This window comes from Caretta caretta, chromosome 7 (assembly GCF_965140235.1).
Source record: "Caretta caretta isolate rCarCar2 chromosome 7, rCarCar1.hap1, whole genome shotgun sequence".
In the NCBI taxonomy this organism is placed as follows: domain Eukaryota; kingdom Metazoa; phylum Chordata; order Testudines; family Cheloniidae; genus Caretta; species Caretta caretta.
Window position 1 is genome coordinate 42,234,278 of NC_134212.1, and position 20,459 is coordinate 42,254,736.

Genomic DNA, 20,459 nt, shown 5'->3' on the forward strand with positions numbered 1-20,459 from the left:
AAATACTCACAACTGCATACAAGATGGCCCAATGAAGGCAAATGAAGCATTGTGTAGCATCAAAGGACCTTGTTGATTGCATTCCTTCCTCCCTCCAGGAAGGGAAGGCCTATGCATGAATTTATCCCATCAGCTTGGATCCTGGAGGGAGCGGGAGATAAAAATCTCTGACAAGGAGAAACTGGGCTCTTTATGCTGTCTGGACTCTGAGGGGCAAAGATTCCAAAACATAAGCAGCAGATACCCAGATTGCTTGGCATGGGTCAGCTCTAATGGATATATACATCTGCTTATTATAAAAGCTTATTACCTTTTCAAATCTAAGACTAACTCATTTGTGTGTATGTATGTTTGTAAATAACTCTTCTTTTTCCTAGTTAATACACCTATAGTTAGTTTATTAAAAGGACTGGCTACAAGCATTGTGTTTGGTTTGAGATCGGAGTCCAGTTGACCTGGGGTAAATGATTGATCCTTTGGGACTGAGAACCTGAATATTATTCTGATTTTGGGTGTAAGGGATCATTATTAAGTCCAACTTTCCAGGGTGGCAAGACAGACTGAATGCCCTAGGGGACTATCTTGTGACTGCAGGGCAAGGCTGTTATAGGGCTTTGGGAGTTCATACTTAAAGTGTTGGTGAAATCTAATTATAGAACATACAATCAGTTTGGGATTTCTGCCCTGCCTTTTGATAGGCTGCCATGAGTTTGGCACTCACCATCGTGAGCCACTCCAGACAGCGTGATACACCCATCCTCTTATAGTCAGGCCCTTTAAGAAGTCTCAAATCAGGCACCCAAAATTCACTAGTAATTTCTGAAAATCTTGGTATATAGTTTTAATTGATGGCAGAGCATCCAGAGCCTAATTTAGGCTTCTGTAATGTTTATTAAATGAAAAATAATTTCTGGGAATTGTGATGGCATCAGCACCGTTAAAGACACTCAACAGGACAACAGCTTGATACAAACACTAAATCATTTGGACACGAGTCAAGTTTTAAAACAATTATGACACAGAAGAAAAGAGAGTGGGAGAGTCACTAGTAATTCATTTTCCTAAGGCAGAGGAGGGGGAAAAAAAGCCTTGGAGGAAAGAAAAAACACAAAACCACACAACAACTGAGAAAAGTGGGATCAGATCAGTTAACCTACTCTTTTCTCTAATTTAGTTAATAGCCACTGATAATTCTACCTCAATACTGTGAAAGGGGTTCTGAATTTCATAGGGCGGGCCATATTTTCAATACAGAGGTGGTCTTGGACACTGTCCCTCTCCCACCCCCTAGCTTCCCTCTCGCAATCACAGCTACTTGCTTCCTTGGAGAGGTGCTATTAAGCAAGTTTATTTTTGTGTGTCTTATTCCAATTTAGCTGCCGGAAAGAGCATCAATATTTTGTAACCAGCCGGTTCTCTTACAGCTGCCAGCAAGAGTAAGAGCATTGCAGACAAACAGTATTCCACAGATCAGTTTGTCAACTCTGAGCCAAGAGTATCCATCAAGTAATAACTCTGACTGCAAGACAAATGCCCCATAGCAATAGTGCTCATGGCATCCTGATTTATCAGGACCATGGATGCACTAGCCATAACTGCAAAGTGGGGCACAGGAAGACCTACTTCCATTTACCTGTTGCATATCCCATACTATTTTTTTTTTTTAAATCTCGTGACAGGCAGATAGGATTCCTGGGTCCATGGAAGTAAGGGACTCAAGGCAGTTATCATCCCAGTATACACCCGACTCTGATATGTCTTGTGTTTACATTATCCCCGAGTGTCTTTAGTGGACTTTTTTCCCCCAGAAGCTCCTTTTTAATTTATACTAATGGGTGTGGCCCTAATCGGTCTGCAAAGTCAGACTCAAAGCAATGAAAAACAGAGTTAATAGTAACAAAACATTTACTTTTTCCCAAAGGTTATCCGCTGTATGGTATGTCATACCTTAAAATTGTTAGACAATATTTCTGTTTGTTGTATATAGGGACAAAAACAGGACAAAAAAATCTTTGACATACAAGATCTGCCATCGGTAAATAATTTGGGGCAATTTTCTTGGCAACAAATTCAAATTATGGACCAATCCTGAAAATATTTACTGCGGGTTGTAACACTTAATGCCAGTCCCATTGACTTCAACCTTTGAACATTTCTTATTTCAATGGGACTACTCAAACATTATATCCCACAGTAAATGTAATTATTGGCAAGAATAGGTAATTATTTGAATCTCCAAATTCAGAACAGTTTATTCCTAACACAAACTTCATTTCTATGAGCTCAATACTTGAATTATCATAGCTGTTGTACATACAGATTAGAACTTCATACTCTGTATTTTTCAGTTTAAGCTATTTAGAGATTCCAAATATATAGGGATAGTACAGGAAAATAAATCCCCCATGTGTGTCGTATTGGTGAGCACTTGTGCTATTTACTGTAGACAGGAAACAAGTTACTGTTTAAGAAATCCTATCTACATTAAACCTAAACATTATACAAGGGTTAAAATCTCCATGTCGTTGTTCAAGAATCCTTAAGTAACCCACTTCAAAAATATTTCCATTTTAAAAAAGTTAAAAGTTTGATGTTTATACATGGACCTTACTTTGTTTCTGTTGAATCAATTTCAGCTGGAAATTTTGAAGTAATGGGTTAGCTAGGAGGACACTACTCTGTATGATTGCTTTCTCAGTTGTTACAAAGCAAATCCACAGGGCTCATTTCATATAATGTCTGCGCACAGGAAGATTCAAGCTTACCCCATTTTAATTTAAATTAAGAGCTTCTGATCCGAAGTCTTTCCCTGAAATTCTTCCTTTGCAGTCTTCAGGCTCTCTCCCTCTCACTGAGAAATGAAACTTAACTGCATTTCTTGAAATGCCTCCGGTATTGAAGGCCAGATTTTGTTCAGTGACATCAGCAGAAAGACACACCTCACTCAATGCTCAGAAAAGCCTTCTTAAAGGCATAGTGCCTCTCTTAGTTCGGGGGTAACTCTGTTTATGCACACACATCAAAGACAACACGACCCTTCCAATTTGTCCACTGTTTTCCAATAATTACATCTCAGTCTGTTAACCCATGTAGTATGGATGATATTAAAACAATTGCAAATTCACACAGACATTCACATTTAACCTGCTAACCTACATATTAAAAGCACCTGATGTCAAAAAGCAAAAGATTTAAAGCATACCAAAAGTGTAAAAGTAATTCATGTTAAAAAATTAAGTACTGTGAATGCAACTCACCATGGAAAGGGCTTGAGAAAGGTACTTACTGCTCAATTAGCACCATCAAGGCTGATCACAGTAACCATACCTGGACAGGGCTTAATAGTACTGTGGGGGTTAGGCACACTCTTGTCCGTATGGAGTCTCGGAGAGGAGCTGGCTTCTGTGGGCATGAGCTCTGTCCACAGAAGTCATCAGTTGCCATCAAAAAGTATCAGAAATACATACAGCTGAACCTGTTCTAACTGAAAGCATAAGAATGGCCCTACTGGGTCAGACCAAAGGTCCATTTAGCCCAGTATCCTGTCTTCCGACAGTGGCCAATGCCAGATGCCCCAGAGGGAATGAACAGAACAGGTAATCATCAAGTGATCCATCCCCTGTCGCTTATTCCCAGCTTCTGGCAAACAGAGGCTATGGACATCATTCCTGCCCATCCTGGCTAAAAGCCATTGATGGACCTATCCTCCATGAATTTAACTAGTTCTTTTTTGAACCCTGTATGGTCTTGGCCTTCACAACATCCTCTGGCAAAGAGTTCCACAGGGTGACTGTGCATTGTGTGAAAAAACAAAAAAAACAAAAACTTTGTTTTAAACCTGCTGCCTATTAATTTCATTTGGTGACCCCTACTTCTTGTGGTATGAAAGTAGTAAACAACACTTCCTAATCTACTTTCTCTACACCAATCATATCTCCCGTTAGCCGTCTCTTTTCCAAGCTGAAAAGTCCCAGTCTTATTGATCACACCTCATATGGAAGCCGTTCCATACCCCTAATCATTTTTGTAGCCCTTTTCTGAGCCTTTTCCAATTCCAATATATCTTTTTTGAGATGGGGCGACCACATCTGCACACAGTATTCAAGATGTGGGCATGCCATGGATTTATATAGAGGCAATATGATATTTTCTGTCCTATTCTCTATCAGTTTCTTAATTATTCCCAGCATTCTGTTTGCTTTTTTCACTGCCACTGCACATTGTGGATAGTTCTCTGAAAATATCCACTCAATGACTCCAAGATCTTTTTCTTGAGTGGTAACAGCTAATTTAGACCCCATCATTTTATATGTATAGTTGGGATTCTGCTTTCCAATGTGCATTACTTGGCATTTATCAACATTAAATTTCGTCTGCCATTTTGTTGCCCAGTCACCCAGTTTTGAGAGATCCTTTTGTAGCTCTTTGCAGTCTGCCTGGGTCTTAACTATCTTTAGTAATTTTGCATCATCTGCAAATTTTGCCATCTCGCAGTTTACCCCTTTTTCCAAATTATTTATGAAATATGTTGAATAGGACTGGTCCCAGAACAGACCCCTGTGGGACACCACTATTTACCTCTCTCCATTCTGAAAACTGACCATTTATACCTACCCTTTGTTTCCTATCTTTTAGCTAGTTACTAATCCATGAGAGGACCTTCCCTCTTATCCCATGGCAGCTTACTTTGTGTAAGAGCCTTTGGTGAGGGACCTGTCAAAGGCTTTCTGAAAATCTAAGTACGCTACATCCACTGGATCCCCTTGGTCCACATGCTTGTTGACCCCCCTCAAAAAATTCTAGTAGATTGGTGAAGCATGATTTCCCTTTACTAAAAACAAATTATGTTCATCTCTATGTCCGACAATATTGTTCTTTATTATGGTTTCAACCAGTTTGCCCAGTACTGAAGTCTGGTATAGAAGCTGATTTAAATGATATGTTACAGACTACAGTTAGTACTCCTGCAATTTCACATTTGAGTTCCTTCAGAACTCTTGATGAATATTATCTGGTCCTGGTGACTTACTGCTGTTTAATTTATCAATTTGTTCCAAAACCTCCTCTAATGATACCTCTATCTGGGACAGTTCCTCAGATCTGTCACCTAAAAAGAATGGCTCAGGTTTGGGAATCTCCCCCACATCCTCAGCCACGAAGACCGATGCAAAGAATTCATTTAGTTTTTCCGCAATGGCCTTATCGTCCTTGAGTGCTTCTTTAGCACCTCTATCATCCAGTGGCCCCACTGGTTGTTTAGCAGGCTTCCTGCTTCTGATGTACTTAATTTTTTGCTATTACTCTGAGTCTTTGGCTAACTGTTCCTCAAATTCTTTTTTGGCCTTCCTAATTGTATTTTACATTCATTTGCCAGTGTTTATGCTCCTTTCTATTTTCCTCATTAGGATTTAAATGTCCATGTTTTAAAGGATGCCTTTTTGCCTCTCACTGCTTCTTTTATTTTGTTGTTTAGCCATGGTGGCTCTTTTTTTGGTTTTCTTACTATGTTTTTTAATTTGGGGTATACATAGCCAGAAACACTGTGTGCATCCCCACTTCTGTGACTGTGGAACTGACAAGTAAGGGCACTGTTGGGATACACCTTTCCCACAGCAGGATCAGAGTGTTCCACCTAGTCATGTATGGGTGTGAAAGGTGTCATCCTCCAAAACTCTTCAGCTTTGGGAGTTTTTGCCAATTTTATACTGGAGGCTTGAGACCCAAGAATGACAGTCATGGAGATGTTATCCTTTAAGAATTGAAGTTGTAATAGAAAACACGTCACTGGCAAATTTATAACAAAGTAGAATAATAATTGTGAATTGAGAGATTACTGGCATTTAGCTTTGGTATTTGGAGTAATGGATTCAGGAATCCCAAAAGTTTAAGATTCTATTCTTCAGAAGGAACTGGAAATCTTCAGAAAACATGCTTCAATTTTTAGAATTTACCTAGTAGAATTTTGAGGAAAAAGAGGAGATGATTGCACAAAATGGTGAACTGGAGTAACCTGTGTGTGAGCACTAGAACATGAATAATTTTTTCCTTATGCCATTACAGTAGTAGGGGGGGTTGGATAGGGGTCCCGGGAGGGGGCGATCAGGGGACAAAGAGTGCGGGGGTGGATAGGCATCGGGGTAGTCAGGGAACGGGTGGGGGGGTTGGATGGGTCAGGGATTTTAAGGGGGGTAGTCAGGGGGTGGGAACTGGGAGGGGGCGGATAGGGGGCAGGGGCCAGGCTGTTTGCGGAGGCACAGCCTTCCACTACCCAGCCCTCCATACCATTTCGCAACCCCGAAGTGGCCCTCGGGCCAAAAGTTTGCCCACCCCTGTGATAGCTATATGTGGCTGTTAGCAATTGTCAAAAGTTACATCCAAAATGAATAGGTAGATCTCTCCTAATTTATAGAGGAATCATGTAAATTAAATCCACAGAAAATTTTATTACGCAAAAAAGTTGTTTCTTCCAGTTTTCAAACTCTGGAATCCATTCCAATACCTTAAACCTTTTCCATGTCAGTGAGAGTTGGTTAAACTTGTAATGGACTTCCTCCTAGTCTACAAGCCAGCCACAAATCAAGCTCAGAGAAGCCCAGATGGAACAGCAAATAACCAGAGTTCATCCCTTCACCTATCATCTTGGAGTAATTGAGGTGAGGAAAGGCAAAATGCTGAACTTTGAGCCAGTGGGGGTGTTGCCATTTATTTTAATGGGAGAGAGATCTTACCCTTAAAGCTTCCATGGAGAGAAAACAAACGTGCAAAGTCCCTGGCCTTCCTTTCCCCACTTAACTTTGCAGTATTTCCGGTGAACTTTTTTGTTGTTCCTTTAAACACAGATTAACAGCATTCATACTGCTCATGCACTGCACACTTCCTCCTGCTTTAAGGATCTTCTGAAACAGTTGCTAGCTGTGCTAGGCTGTGGAGTCTAGATGTTGGAGTATGGCATTTGTCATTTTCATTCCCGTTACCATCACACCAACATACCCACCTTGTGCAAGTACCGCTCAGAGTTAAGTATACAAAATGTTGTTATCAGCCCTAGCTAATTTCTTCATTTCAGTTAGCTCATGGGTCAAACTTAGAAAACAGACTGTAAAGCTGAACTGTGAATATAAGAACACAAAGTCAAACAGAACAGAAGTCTATATAGCACACCTACTCGTTAGATACAGCTCACTCAAAGCCACAGGATGAGTATCACTCAATTTTAACTGCAACACAAATCACAAACAGAAGAGAAAAAAATAACCTTTGAATATCCTGTTAACATCTTCTATTTTATCTTTTGAAGCAAAAGCACTATTCACTCCTTAGATGCAAGAAATATATAAAGTGCTTCCCTGAAATTATGAATATGCCATCTCATTTGGTCATTAATCTTGCTGTTCAGTTTACTGTTGCTTTTTTCAATACAGCAGCTGCTCAAAACAAACCACAATGCTTTAGCTTCTGCTTTGTGCACACTTCCTCCAAGTTATTTACTTTCTTTTGTTGAAAATAGGAGGCTTGCACAGAGTAACTAACACTAGTTTCACGAATCTTAGCATATAGTGACAGAAAAAAAAATACAGTAGACCTTTAAAAAGATTGTTTTATTCAATGTCTGAACACTGTAGAAAACCTAAGCATCATTACGGAGATTCAATAGCCTCTCTGTAGGTAAGATGGCACCCAACTTCCATCAAAGCCATATTTTAAAATCAGTGTTATATATTTTTTTTCCTAATAATGTTCAGGTAGGAAGTTGTTCTGAAGGCATTAGAATTATAAATACTTCACTAATATTTTGTAAAGTTAATATATTAGCTTTATTCCCTACTAAACAGTATCCTTTAAGAAAATATTGATAGCAAAAGCAAGGTAAGATATATGAACAAAACATGGCCCTCTTTCTCCATCTCCATCTCCACCTCCCTTTCCAAAAAGCCCATGGTTCAGAATTTAAGAAACCCTATGGGATGAATTAAGGATTTATTTGTACCATGAAAGCATAAATGTTTATATTAATAACATGGGTAATGGAAGAACACACTAACCAGTTCTTTTTCAATACTAATAGAGTTGAGTATCAATTATTTGTGTATACTTATTATATCACTCAAAATATACTCCACAACTCTATAGCAGTCTTACAGTCACATGAGTGGGTTTTTAAGGAGCACTGAATACTTGGTGCAATAGAGAAAAACTAGTACAATAGGGCAGCAGAGCTATTTAGTATAGAAGATCTAATGGTTAAACAGGACCCCCACTGCTACAAAAGCATGCCCCCCTCTCTCTCTCTCCTCTGCTCTATGAGTTTGTAAGTTCTACCGCCAACACCTAGTTACTTTGTCCTGTGGCTGGGGATTTTCCATTCTCCAAACCCTAGTCCGAACTGAGAAGCTGGAGACAACTGGTTTCCCCCTAGACTTCAGCTATCCCATTGCTCTGTCTGGGCCAGGGTTGACCCTTTCAAAAGACGGACTTGTAGACTGCCCTTCCTTGTGTCACCACCCCTGGGACTTGCAAACCAAGACAGGGACCACAACTAGCCCCACATTCAGAATGGAATTTGCAGCCCGAGACTGACAAACTGAGTCCCCAATATCAAACAGAAATTGTAAGTTAAATACAGACAGATTCTCTAAACCAACACACCATGTCATCACCTTTTTAGCTTGCCTTTCACTATCACATCAAATGTAATCTTCATCCTCATCTTCAAGACCTTTAACTCCACCTCTGCCTACATATCCAGCGGTTTCTTATTACGGTTGTCCCCTCCCACCAACTATATCAGCTTTCTTGTACATTTGCCTACTCTTCCCAGAATCATTTTTGTGCCATTTTTCACACTTCCATATACATGGAATGCCCTCCCAATTCTGGTCTTTCTAGTTTATTGTTGGCCTCATCACTGACCCTAACTCATTCAAATCCCTTCTTCTTTCATGATGCTCATAAGCAGAGAGTCAATTTTAAGTAGTATTAGATCAACTAAGTGGAGCCATGAAGGTGTGCGCATATTTAAACTAGAAAACCACAGGATATAGCTGTATAAGACAGACATCACAGTCCTCATCACTAAATTAGCGTAACCGTTGTTCTTCCTCTACCTCCTTTAGTCATCACACCCAAAATTAAGTATTAATTGCTTCAGTGCAAGAAGATCGGTATTGAATGGTACAAATAAAAGACTAACACTCTTATGGGCACTGTAATAAACAAACTTAAAGCAAAAAAAACCAAACAAACAAACCACGCTACTAGTAGTAAGGCAGGCATACTTCAAGTTTTTACCAGTTTGAGAAGTATTACCAGTTTTATCAGTGTTCTCTATTCTATATAGAGAGAATGCCAGAAATATTTAGACTCTTACAATGAAAGAAGCATTTTAAAATTTAGCCACTATATGCTAAAAAAGTCTGCCAATGTTTAAATATAGTAAAAGAACAACAATGGTTTAGAAAAACTCCCATTCACTAAACAAGACGGAAAATTACATACTATTGAGATTATGGCTTAAACTAACATTATGCAATGTTTATCTCCAAATCCCTACTTCTTCATATAAACTAAAATATACAGTAATCTTGAGAACACTGTGGCGTGACTTGTCAGTATTTTCATTTTGCATGTGTTGTATACACCACATTAATAAAGTATCTTTGATAAAAACAGATGTAAGCCTTAAGTTATTTACCTGGGTCCGGGTCCCCAGTCATCATCGAAGTGTGACCGCAACTTCAACGTTTCTTCCTTGAGGGGTTGATATGTCCTGTAATAAGACAGATACACATCTCAAAAGTGGAATTTAAGTTCTTTTTACCAAGTACTTCATCCCTTCGCAATGACATTTCATGCACAGGGGAAAGGCCAATCCAACCAAAACTGGACTTGTTTCCACTCTTCAGAAGTCAGTGTATTATCTTTGGGATTCCTAGTGCACATGAGAAACCATATGCCTACTCCCATGAGTACGATAGCTCAAGATATTCTCTTGAGCTCACGAATAGGAAAAATATATAAAGCCAGATGAAATCCAGTTAATTTTCATTTTCATTTTCAAGATCATTTTGATCTGGCTTGGTTAACAGAAATAGAGGTTACTTTAAAGTAATGCCAGACAGATACAAAGTATTGCATTCTTGTTCTCAAAGGCATCATCCTTTTGATGGTGAAAAGCCACAGTGATGTGCATATTAATCAGGATAGTCCCAAGCAGTTGTTCCCCAAACTTTTGAAAACTGAGTAAGGGAAATGAAACCAATAGCACCCATCTTCATCCTTGCCACGTCATTAAAAGTCTACTTATTTTAATTCTTAATCTTTTGCAGTCCCCCACATACAGTAAACACTGGCACGGAGTAACAAAATGATTAGGGTGGTCGATTAATCGCAGTTAACTCACACGATTAACTCAAAAAAATTAACTGCGATTAATCACAGTTTGAATCAAACTGTTAAACAATAGAATACCAATTGAAATCTATTACATATTTTGGATGTTTTTCTACATTTTCAAATATATTGATTTCAGTTACAACACGGAATACAAAGTGTACAGTGCTCACTTTACATTATTTTTATTACAAATATTTGCACTATAAAAATGATAAACAAAATAAATTGTATTTTTCAATTCACTTCATACAAGTACCATAGTGCAATCTCTTAATCGTGAAAGTGCAACTAACAAAAGTAGATTTCTTTTTGTTCCATAACTGCACTCAAAAACAAAACAACGTAAAACTTTAGAGCCTACAAGTCCACTCAGTCCTACTTCTTGTTCAGCCACCTGCTGAGACAAACAAGTTTGTTTACATTTATGCGAGATAATGCTGCCCACTTTTTATTTATGTCACCTGAAAGTGAGAACAGACATTTGCATGGCACTTTTGTAGCCAGTACTGCAAGGTATTTACATGCTAGATATGCTAAACATTCATATGCCCCTTCATGCTTTGGCCACCATTCCAGAGGACATGCTTCCATGCTGATGTCGGTCGTTAAAAAAATAATACATTAATTAAATTTGTGACTGAACTCCTTGTGGGGAGAATTGTAGGGCTCCTGCTCTGTGTTTTACCCACATTCTGCCATATATTTCATGTTATAGCAGTCTCGGATGATGACCCAGCACATGTTCGTTTTAAGAACGCTTTCACAGCAGATTTGACAAAACACAAAGAAGGTACCAATGTGAGATTTCTAAAGATAGCTACAGCACTCGACCCAATATTTAAGAATCTGAAGTGTGTGGCACATGCTTTCAAAAGTCTTAAAGGAGCAAAATTCCAACGTGGAAATTACAGAATCTGAATCGCCAAAAAATAAAAATCAACCTTCTGCTGGTGACATCTGACTCGGATGATGAAAATAAACATGCCTCAATCTGCACTGTTTGGATAGTTATGGAACAGAACCCATCATCAGCATGGACGCATGTCGTCTGCAATGGTGGTTGAAGCATAAAAAGACATATGAATATTTAGCATATCTGGCACGTAAATATCTTGCAATACCAGCTACAACAGTGGCATGTGAACGCTTGTTCTCACTTTCAGGTGACACTGTAAACAAGAAGCGGGCAGCATTATCTCCTGCAAATGTAAACAAAATTGTTTGTCTGAGTGACTGGCTGAACAAGAAGTAGGACTGAGTGGACTTGTAGGTTCTAAAGTTTTACTTTGTTTTGTTTTTGAATGCAGTTATTTTTTGTGCATAATTCTACATTTGTAATTTCAACTTTCATGATAAAAAGATTGCACTACAGTACTTGTATTAGGTGAATTGAAAAATACTATTTTATTTCTACAATGCAACTGTTTATAATACACTTTGTATTCTGTGTTGTAATTGAAATCAATATATTTGAAAATGTGGCAAACATCCAAAAATATTTACATAAATGGTATTCTATTATTGTTTAACAGCGCAATTAATCACACAATGAATTTTTTAACTGCACAATTAATTGTGATTAACTTTATCGCTGAAAAAAGCCCTAAAAATGATCTTTGCAAAGCGATGGCTTATTTCTCTTTTTTTGTTTTATGCTATCATATTAACAAACACTATACACTAGGTCACAATTTAAATTTAAGCACCCAGTTTCTCCATGTTTGAGAAGTATTATGCAACTGCTTTATACTGCAAAAGAACTAATTCTCCACTGCTTTCATCTGAGGTTTCCAATAAGTGTTGCAAACAAACATTCAACAAATTCTACAATCCTGTCAGGTAGGCAAGAGTTTAAGCCTCAGTTTACCCACCAGTCAAATGCTGTTAAGGAAATAAGGCTTAATGAAGTCCATGATTCAGTGACATGGTGTAACCAGGCACAGATGCACCCAGCAGCTGCTCCTGCTGGTCATCCTTGGGAATTAGCTCACCAGCCTCTGGAACACCCTCTGCCGTCTGGTGATCCGCCTGTCACTAGCCCCCGTGTCCCTCCCGGACCCGGTGCCGTTTTGTCTGGGGTGCTGCCCCTCAGGCTCAGGGTCTCCCCACCCAGGGAAACCCCCCCCCTACCCACTATCCCCACTTCACCTCAGTCTTGGCTACTGCCAGTCCTCACTTAGCCCCGCTCCCTGGGCAGACTGCAGTGTATCAGCCACTCATCACAGGCGATGGGTTTGGACCTGCTGCCTCTGCCTACCCATGGGCTGCCCCCTGCAACCCCAGTACCTATTTGGCCTTACTCTAGGCCTACAGCTTTGGGGGTTTCCAGGCCGGAGCTCCCCAGCCCCTCTGGCCTTCCCCCAGCCCTGCTCCACCCCAGGTACTCTCTCAAGCTCCCCAGCAGCCAGGCCCTTCTCCCTCTAAAGGCAGAGAGAGACTGACTACTCCTGGCTGCCCTGGCCTTCTTATACAGGCCAGCTGTGGCCTGATTGGGGTATGGCCCAGCTGCGGCTACTTCCCCAATCAGCCCAGCTTCTAGCCCACAGCCCCAGCCCTCTCCAAGGGCTGGCTTTTCAGCCCTTCAGGGCAGGAGCGGGTGTCTACCCCACTACACATGGCTAAAACCTGAAGGACCTACCATGGCCGTAACCAGTACAGGGCGAGTGGGGCAGCTGGCCAGGGCGCAAAGCTACAAGGGCGGAAAAATGGGGTAGAAAAACAGTAGAGGGTGCAAATATGCTTGCTTGCCCGGGGCGCTAAAATGCTTAGTTACAGCTCTGGGACCTAGTTCAAATTCTTTGTTCTAACTATAAAATCATATACCCTTATCTATCATCTTTTGGTATGCAGAAAAAAAAAAATGTACTAGCTCACACACTTGAGTTTGTCACATACCTGTCATCCAGCACATTACACATAAATTGTTCATCTTCTCCAAATTTATATGACCTATCCAAGCAGCAATATCGGCTGATGCAGTTTCCACAGCAGAACTGTGGGCAGGATTTTTCAGAATATGTGCGTCCATCAGAATCTGTGTATTCCCTACAATATTCACCCAAAGCTGAAAATAAGGAAATAACCAACAGTCAGACATTTAAAAATCAAACACGTTTGGATGTATCTACATTAGCTGTCAGCTCATCTAGTATCATATCATAGAATCATAGAAAATTAGGGTTGGAATAGACCTCAGGAGATCATCGAGTCCAACCCCCTGCTCAAAGCAGGGCTAACCCCAACTAAATCATCCCAGCCAGGGCTTTGTCAAGCCGGGCCTTAAAAACTTCTAAGGACGGAGATTCCACCACCTCCCTAGGTAACTCATTCCAGTGCTTCACCACCCTCCTAGTGAAATAGTGTTTCCTAATATCCAACCTAGATCTCCTGCACTGCGACTATTGCTCCTTGTTCTGTCATCTGCCACCACTGAGAACAGCCGAGCTCCATCCTCTTTGGAACCCCCCTTCAGGTAGTTGAAAGCTGCTATCAAATCCCCCCTCACTTTTCTCTTCCGTAGACTAAACAAGCCCAGTTCCCTCAGCCTCTCCTCGTAAGTCATGTGCCACAGCCCCCGATCATATTCGTTGCCCTCCACTGGACTCTCTCCAATTTGTCCACATCCTTTCTATAGTGGGGGCCCAAAACTGGACGCAATACTCCAGATGTGGCCTCATCGGTGCTGAATAGAGGGGAATAATCACTTCCCTCAATCTGCTGGCAATGCTCCTACTAATGCAGCCCAATATGCCGTTAGTCTTCTTGGCAACAAGGGCACACTGCTGACTCATATCCAGTTTCTCATCCACTATAATCCCCAGATCCTTTTCTGCAGAATTGCTGCTTAGACAGTCAGTCCCCAGCCTGTAGCAGTGCATGGGATTCTTCCTTCTTAAGTGCAGCATTCTGCACTTGTCCTTGTTGAACCTCATCAGATTTCTTTTGGCCCAAGCCTCCAATTTGTCTAGGTCACTCTGAACTCCATCCTTACCCAGTGTATCTACCTCTCCCCCCACCTTATTGTCATCCGCAACATCATATCAGAATGTAATAAATACTACTTCAGTTGTGTCTTCTAAATTAATGATTTCCATCAGAGCTAAGGTGAGTTCTTAGCCTTCAGTCTTTCCATTTATAATATGCTCTCTCCAACCAAGATAGGTTAGCTCTCTCCAAGTGTTCTCCCAGGCACATAAAGGAGAAAACTGTTTGAAAATAAAATTATAGACATTCCTTGTAGTGTTATTTTCATCACAATGGCGGCTATCAAATACAGCAATGACTTTCAAGGATCATGGTACCAACTTTATCAGCCAATCAGGGCTCTTCTAAAAATGCTGCATGAGTACCAAAATCAGTGTTAAAAGAAAAACTTTTAATAAAATCTTTCCAGGTATTTGATTTGATGCACAAGATGCATCAGAGTAACATGTACTATAGATTCAGATGCCCACATGGATCTGTATCTTTTAAAAAGCTGTGGGACAAATCCCAATCCTACAGAATTCAATGACAAAAATCTTTCATTGACTGGTCCCCCCAGTTTTCAAGGAGATCTGCAAGAATTTTATGTTATGTTTTGTTTTGTTCGATGTTGTTCCTTTTTCTATCTATCATGTATAAAGAATGAAAGGTTTATTTTATGGTTTTTCCTGCACGTTAACTTTAGAAATATAATAAAGACATCATCTGGTCTCTCCTTTGGCTAGGGGGTTTCAGAGGTGTTCTCTGAGCTTTCACAGCTTAACTCAGGGGTGGCCAACCTAAGCCTGAGAAGCAGCCAGAATTTACCAATGTGCATTGCCAAAGAGCCACAGTAATACATTAGCAGCCCCCCGCATCAGCTTCCCCCTCGGCTCCCAGTGCCTCCTGCCCACCGGCATCCCCACCGATCAGCACGTCCCCTGCACCTCCCGATCAGCTGTTTTGTGGCCTTCAGGAGGCTCTGGGGGGGGAGGAGAAGGAGCAAGGGCACTGCAGACTCAGAGGAGGGCGTGGGAAGGGGTGGCGTGGGGGCAGGGCCTGTGGCAGAGCCAAGGGTTGAGCAGTGAGCACCCCCTGGCACACTGGAAAGTTGGTGCCTGGAGCTCCAGCCCCTGAGTCGGTGCCTATATAAGGAGCCGCATATTAACTTCTGAAGAGCCACAAGTGGCTCTGGAGCCACAGGTTGGCCACCCCTAGCTTAACTGAAGGTATGGGGTGATTCAGCTTTAACCAAGCCATCACTTCTCTCCAATTTTTATTATGCATTGGAACTAGGTAGGCAATTTATATGATCCAACTTAAAGTCAAAGTAGTTGAGAAGGCAAGGGATTTTAAGTCTGGTCTCTTGTGAAGTCAATTTCACAGTTAGAGTACAGAGTCTCACATGATAGAAGAGACCTGCATACCTACTGTTAAAAAACAACAAACAACAACGTTGCATACAGTTTACATATTTTTATACCTAAAAGACAGTTCAGTTCATCCTTCCCATTTTAAGGTCATCTTTAATATTTTGGCAGCTCACATTCTGGAGGCTGATAATACTTCACTCCTTGCATCTGAGGATTTCAAGAAGCTTTACAATTTATCAGGTTCCACAACATACTTTAGAGTTAAGTATTAGTGTGAAGACCAGGGATGCACATTTTGTGGGCAGAGGAGAGAACTCCTTGATACTGAGCTATTTTTGTTGTTTCAAGATATATTTCTGTTAATAGTCTATACGGTTTTGACACTTTCTTTAGCCATATTTTAAAGCATCCAGTATAACCACATGTCAGGACCTGTTATTTAAAATAAATTTAGTTAAAAACAAAAAAACCTATGAGAACAGTATTACTGAAAGATTGAAACTGTGGCGACCCCATTTCACCCAACTTAATATGGCAATAAATGAGATGGTAGGGACTATCCCGTTATTGGACTTTTATGGTTTTAGGTTTGTCTCCTTTTGATTGGATCCAGGATTTAGAGATTACCTTACCTCTGAGAAGAGAGTAACCAGACTCGTTGTTGCAACATGGAACTGAGAACAATATTTCCTGGTTTCTATTCCCTGCTTGACACTTGTGTTGACTCACTGTTTAACCATGTGAACGTTACAAATTATGTGCCTCAGTTTACCATCTGCAAACCAAGGGTAATATCATATTGTGAATTAACAAATGATGGTAGAAAAATTTGCCCTTAAAGCACCTTTTTATCTGAGGATCTCAAATTATTTCAGGTGTTATTGTTCCTCTGACAGTCTGTATCTTCTGAATAAGGATGTTGAGTTATTGTACATTAAAATATTAAATTAACATATTTTATTAAGAGATTAAGAAGTTATTACTGTTGTATTTTAAACGGATTCTGCTGTAGTTTAAATAATCTCTCCTCTCTCTGTTTCCCTCATTACATGGTTCTCCAATACTAATCTTCATCTGAATATTTTATCCATCTCTAATTCTGAGAAATAACTAACAACACAAAAACCAAAACCACCACCCAGATATGAAGACTCAGATATATTCAAAAGGTAACAGGAAATTCTGGTTTATTAATGCCTTCTAAAGACTTCTGCAAATTGTGCCCATATGATCTCACTTCTGGTATAATGGTTTTCTTATGGAATGAAGAAATATGTTTGTGTAGGAAGCAAAATCATAAACTGTTCTCCTTCCTCTGTCTAAAATAAGGACTTGCAAAGCAATTAAGATACTTCCACATATATTACTTCTGTGTTGCGTAAAGACAAAAACAAAAGGGTTTATCCAGGTTTACCACAGGCCTGAGCACAGAGGCAAACAAATTGTAGAGTGTTAAAATAAAGGCAGAAGAGGTACATTCTTATCTATACTAAATTAAAATAGACAAGAAACACATTTGCAGGAAGGACTACTATAACAATGTAAATTTATTGTTTAATTTGACTGCAAGGTATAATAAACTACATATGATCCTCAGTTATTTTCAACTCCCTGTTATTCCCAAGGCCCTATTAATTTCATTGACAAATGAGTTTAAATAAACTAAGCTGTCAATGATAACGTCCTCAGCTTCATTACTAATTATTTCGACCACATTAACGCCCACAGTCTAGATTGTGCTAGGTGTTCTTTAAAATATAAGACAGTTCCTGCTCTGAAGAGCTTAAAATCAGGTGGGGGTGGGAGGGAAGGGATATAACAGAGTGGTCAACGTAACAGCTAGGAAGCACAGTTGCCAACTTTCACATGGTAAATAAACACCCTGACTTTCACAATAAGCCAAAAATCAAGCTAATCCCATTGCAAAACAAGGCCAAAACAAGCCAATCCCTAAGAACCCCAACACTCTATGTGGCTAGATCCCCCCAGTGTGCAGTCTGGGACTGTGGAGGGCCCGCTGTGCGACCCTGACTCTTCCCCCCCCTTACCCCTGCTTGCCGGAGCCGATAAAAAAAAAAAGAAGCAATAAGCTACAAGCCACAAACTAGCCAACACGCAATTCACAAGCCAATTAAGCTTAAAACAAGCCCAATTTCTGTGTTTTTTTCATGAGTTTGGCATGTCTGCTAAGAAGCCTATTGGTAGTTCTCCTTTTTTGAATTGCATCAACTATCCCCAGATGTTCTTACCTAAAAATCATCTAATTTAGCTGAGTTATTTGATGGGACAATTCCCTGATAAAGAGTTTATCCAATCACCAATTACTACTGTTCAAGAACAGATTCATGTCAGTATAGTATTCATAGTTGTTACCATAACTCCTTCAGGACCACTCCTAACAGATGTTTTTTATTATACTGTCAGTAAGTCAATTTGGACACAATTCATAGCTAACTTGATTAATAAGCTTAAAAACATATCTGTGAATATTCCTCTCTCTCCCTCCCCCCTCAAATGAATTGAACTAACTTGCACTGAGAGTGATGACCTTGATGTAAAGGAAAAGCTGAGGCTCCTTTAACTTTGACTTTTTCCTGAGCTCCAAGCCAGCTAGTCTTCCTAATTAAGCTCCTTTCCTGTAGATATTTTCCATTTATGCCTGATGCCAGATCAAAAGTTCTCTTTGCATGAAATAGATTATTAGAGCTGTATGAAAAATTTAAAACCAATTTTGTAAACCTTGACATTTATGTGTTGATTTTTTGGATGCCCAATCTTAGTTACCTTGAAAATGCTCAACTTCCATAAGTACTAAGCACCCCCCTTCTTTAAAGAAATGGGTCCCTTTAAAGATTTCTAGTACTAGCAAAAAAATAATAAATAAAAATGAGGTCCCATAAATCACTAGTCATGTTTGAAAATCTTAACTAGATTAGTGTTAGTCACCAGTGTTATTTGTGACTGTAGTTCTTCCAAATTAATATCATGATATGACATTAACAGCCTTGTGACTTTTTTGCACAGTAGTTTACTCAGAACATGTTACCACTGTAAAAAAATAAAAGAGAAAAATAAATCCCCAAACCAAAAAACACTGCAACAAGGTAGCACAAGGTAAAGCGCATCTTAGTTTTCACATGTTAAACCATTACTCCCCAAGATCACTGATGTTACTAAAACATTCTCTTGGGGAACCATAGCCTTCTACCACAGTTTCTTTTTTGTTTTGAAAAAGAGAGTTGTTTGATGTTCTGAACATTTTTGTTTTTCTAATTCTTGTGGTAAAGGGGCCTTAAGACATCTTGACCAGGTACCCCTGCTCAACAGCAGCCAGTATATTTTCTGAAGAGCCCCAGGGCCACTTGCAAATATGCTTCTGGTCTATTTGAGCTTCCCATGTATTAGGACAAACAGGAAACTGGACTGGATGCACAGGAGAGGGTTTTTACATTAGCAGCTGTTTGTGGGGAGGGGTGGAATCCTACCTAATGTTAATACCTAAATGTTTGGGACCAAACATGCCACAACATTTATATTCAGAATGAAAAGATGTAATATTCAATATTGTTAAGAAATCGATCAGGAATGAATATGTTCATTACAATTCCTGTGAAGTCATCTAGTCACCCCTTCTCAGTCCCTAGGCCAAGGCAAGATTGTTTCCTATGATACTCTCCAAAGCTTCATCTAGTTTTAAATGACTCGGCTATTACGGTGTTCATTGATCTCCTATGGAGTCTATTCCATGATCTAATGGATCTCACTGTCGAGAAAGTGTTTCCCAGTATCTAGACAAAGTTTATTTAGTCCTTCCTGCCGAGTAAATACTGAGTATTTACTATTCTCCCGCCTTGCCTCCCGCAAGTCCCTATTACAGCGGTACCAGTAGCTGAGGCGGCGAGCCTTGCCTTTACTGCCCCTCCTGTATTTATGGGAGGCTGAAGAGCGAGTGTAGCCCTGACGGGGACATTTGAAGACAACAAGACCAAGCCCCCGACAGCACTGAAATTAGCTCCTCCCGCCCCAGCCAGGCGCGAGGGGGGGCTCCCTAGCTGGGACGGCGGAGTTTGAAAGGAGGGTTCCCAACAAGGTGCCCCTGCCAAGCGCCTCGGGGAGCAGCACCTCCGCGCCCCACACTCCGGTTCACCAGGAGCAGCCCTCACGGGGCCACCCCAAGCTCTGGCGAGCGGACTCTGCTCAGCCCGGCCGACCCCCGCTCGGCACTCACCGCCGGCCTGCAGGAGCAGGAAGCTGAAGGCCAGGAGGCTACAACCGCTTGCGGGAACCATGGATCCTGCCTCCGGGGGACAGACGGCAGCCGCTGCTCGGTGGTGGGTCGGTGTGTGATTGTTTTTCAAGCGAGGTGGGGGAGCGCCCCAGAGCCCGGCCTCCGTTCGCCAGAGACGCCCCTTGCCTGGCTGAGGGGAGGAGTAACGAGCGTCTGCCTGCCGGCCTACCAGCTCAACGCCCCCTTCTCCTTCCCTTGTGGAGGCGGTCCATGCACGCCCGCCTGTAGCCTGAGGCGCCGCGGGCGGTAGCAGAAGCCCTGCCCCGACCCACTTGACCTGAGCTGGACAAGGCGGGGCGGGGGGAGAACTGAACTGGGCACCGGGATGCCTGGGTTCATTCCCCCCCCTGCCACAGAGCCCTCCGTGCCTTGGGACCTTCGCCAAGGCAATCCTTCCTCTCGAGGAAGCTGGGAGATCCAGGCTGCAACTTTAGCTGCGGATT

The 20,459-nt window shown here is 41.0% G+C and overlaps 1 protein-coding gene across 1 annotated transcript in view; it reads right to left on the reverse strand.

Moving 5' to 3' along the window:
• The window catches only part of SHISA5 (shisa family member 5), a 45,280-nt gene extending 25,054 nt beyond the window's left edge, over nucleotides 1–20,226 (reverse strand). Inside the window, exons 1-3 of the mRNA XM_048858372.2 lie at nucleotides 19,957–20,226; nucleotides 13,288–13,456; nucleotides 9,692–9,766 (exon numbers count right to left, since the gene is read on the reverse strand). Coding sequence (XP_048714329.1) covers nucleotides 9,692–9,766; nucleotides 13,288–13,456; nucleotides 19,957–20,017 — 305 coding nt within the window. The 5' untranslated portion in view covers nucleotides 20,018–20,226. The remainder of the gene's footprint in view (nucleotides 1–9,691; nucleotides 9,767–13,287; nucleotides 13,457–19,956) is intronic.
• Nucleotides 20,227–20,459: the final 233 nt, after the last annotated feature.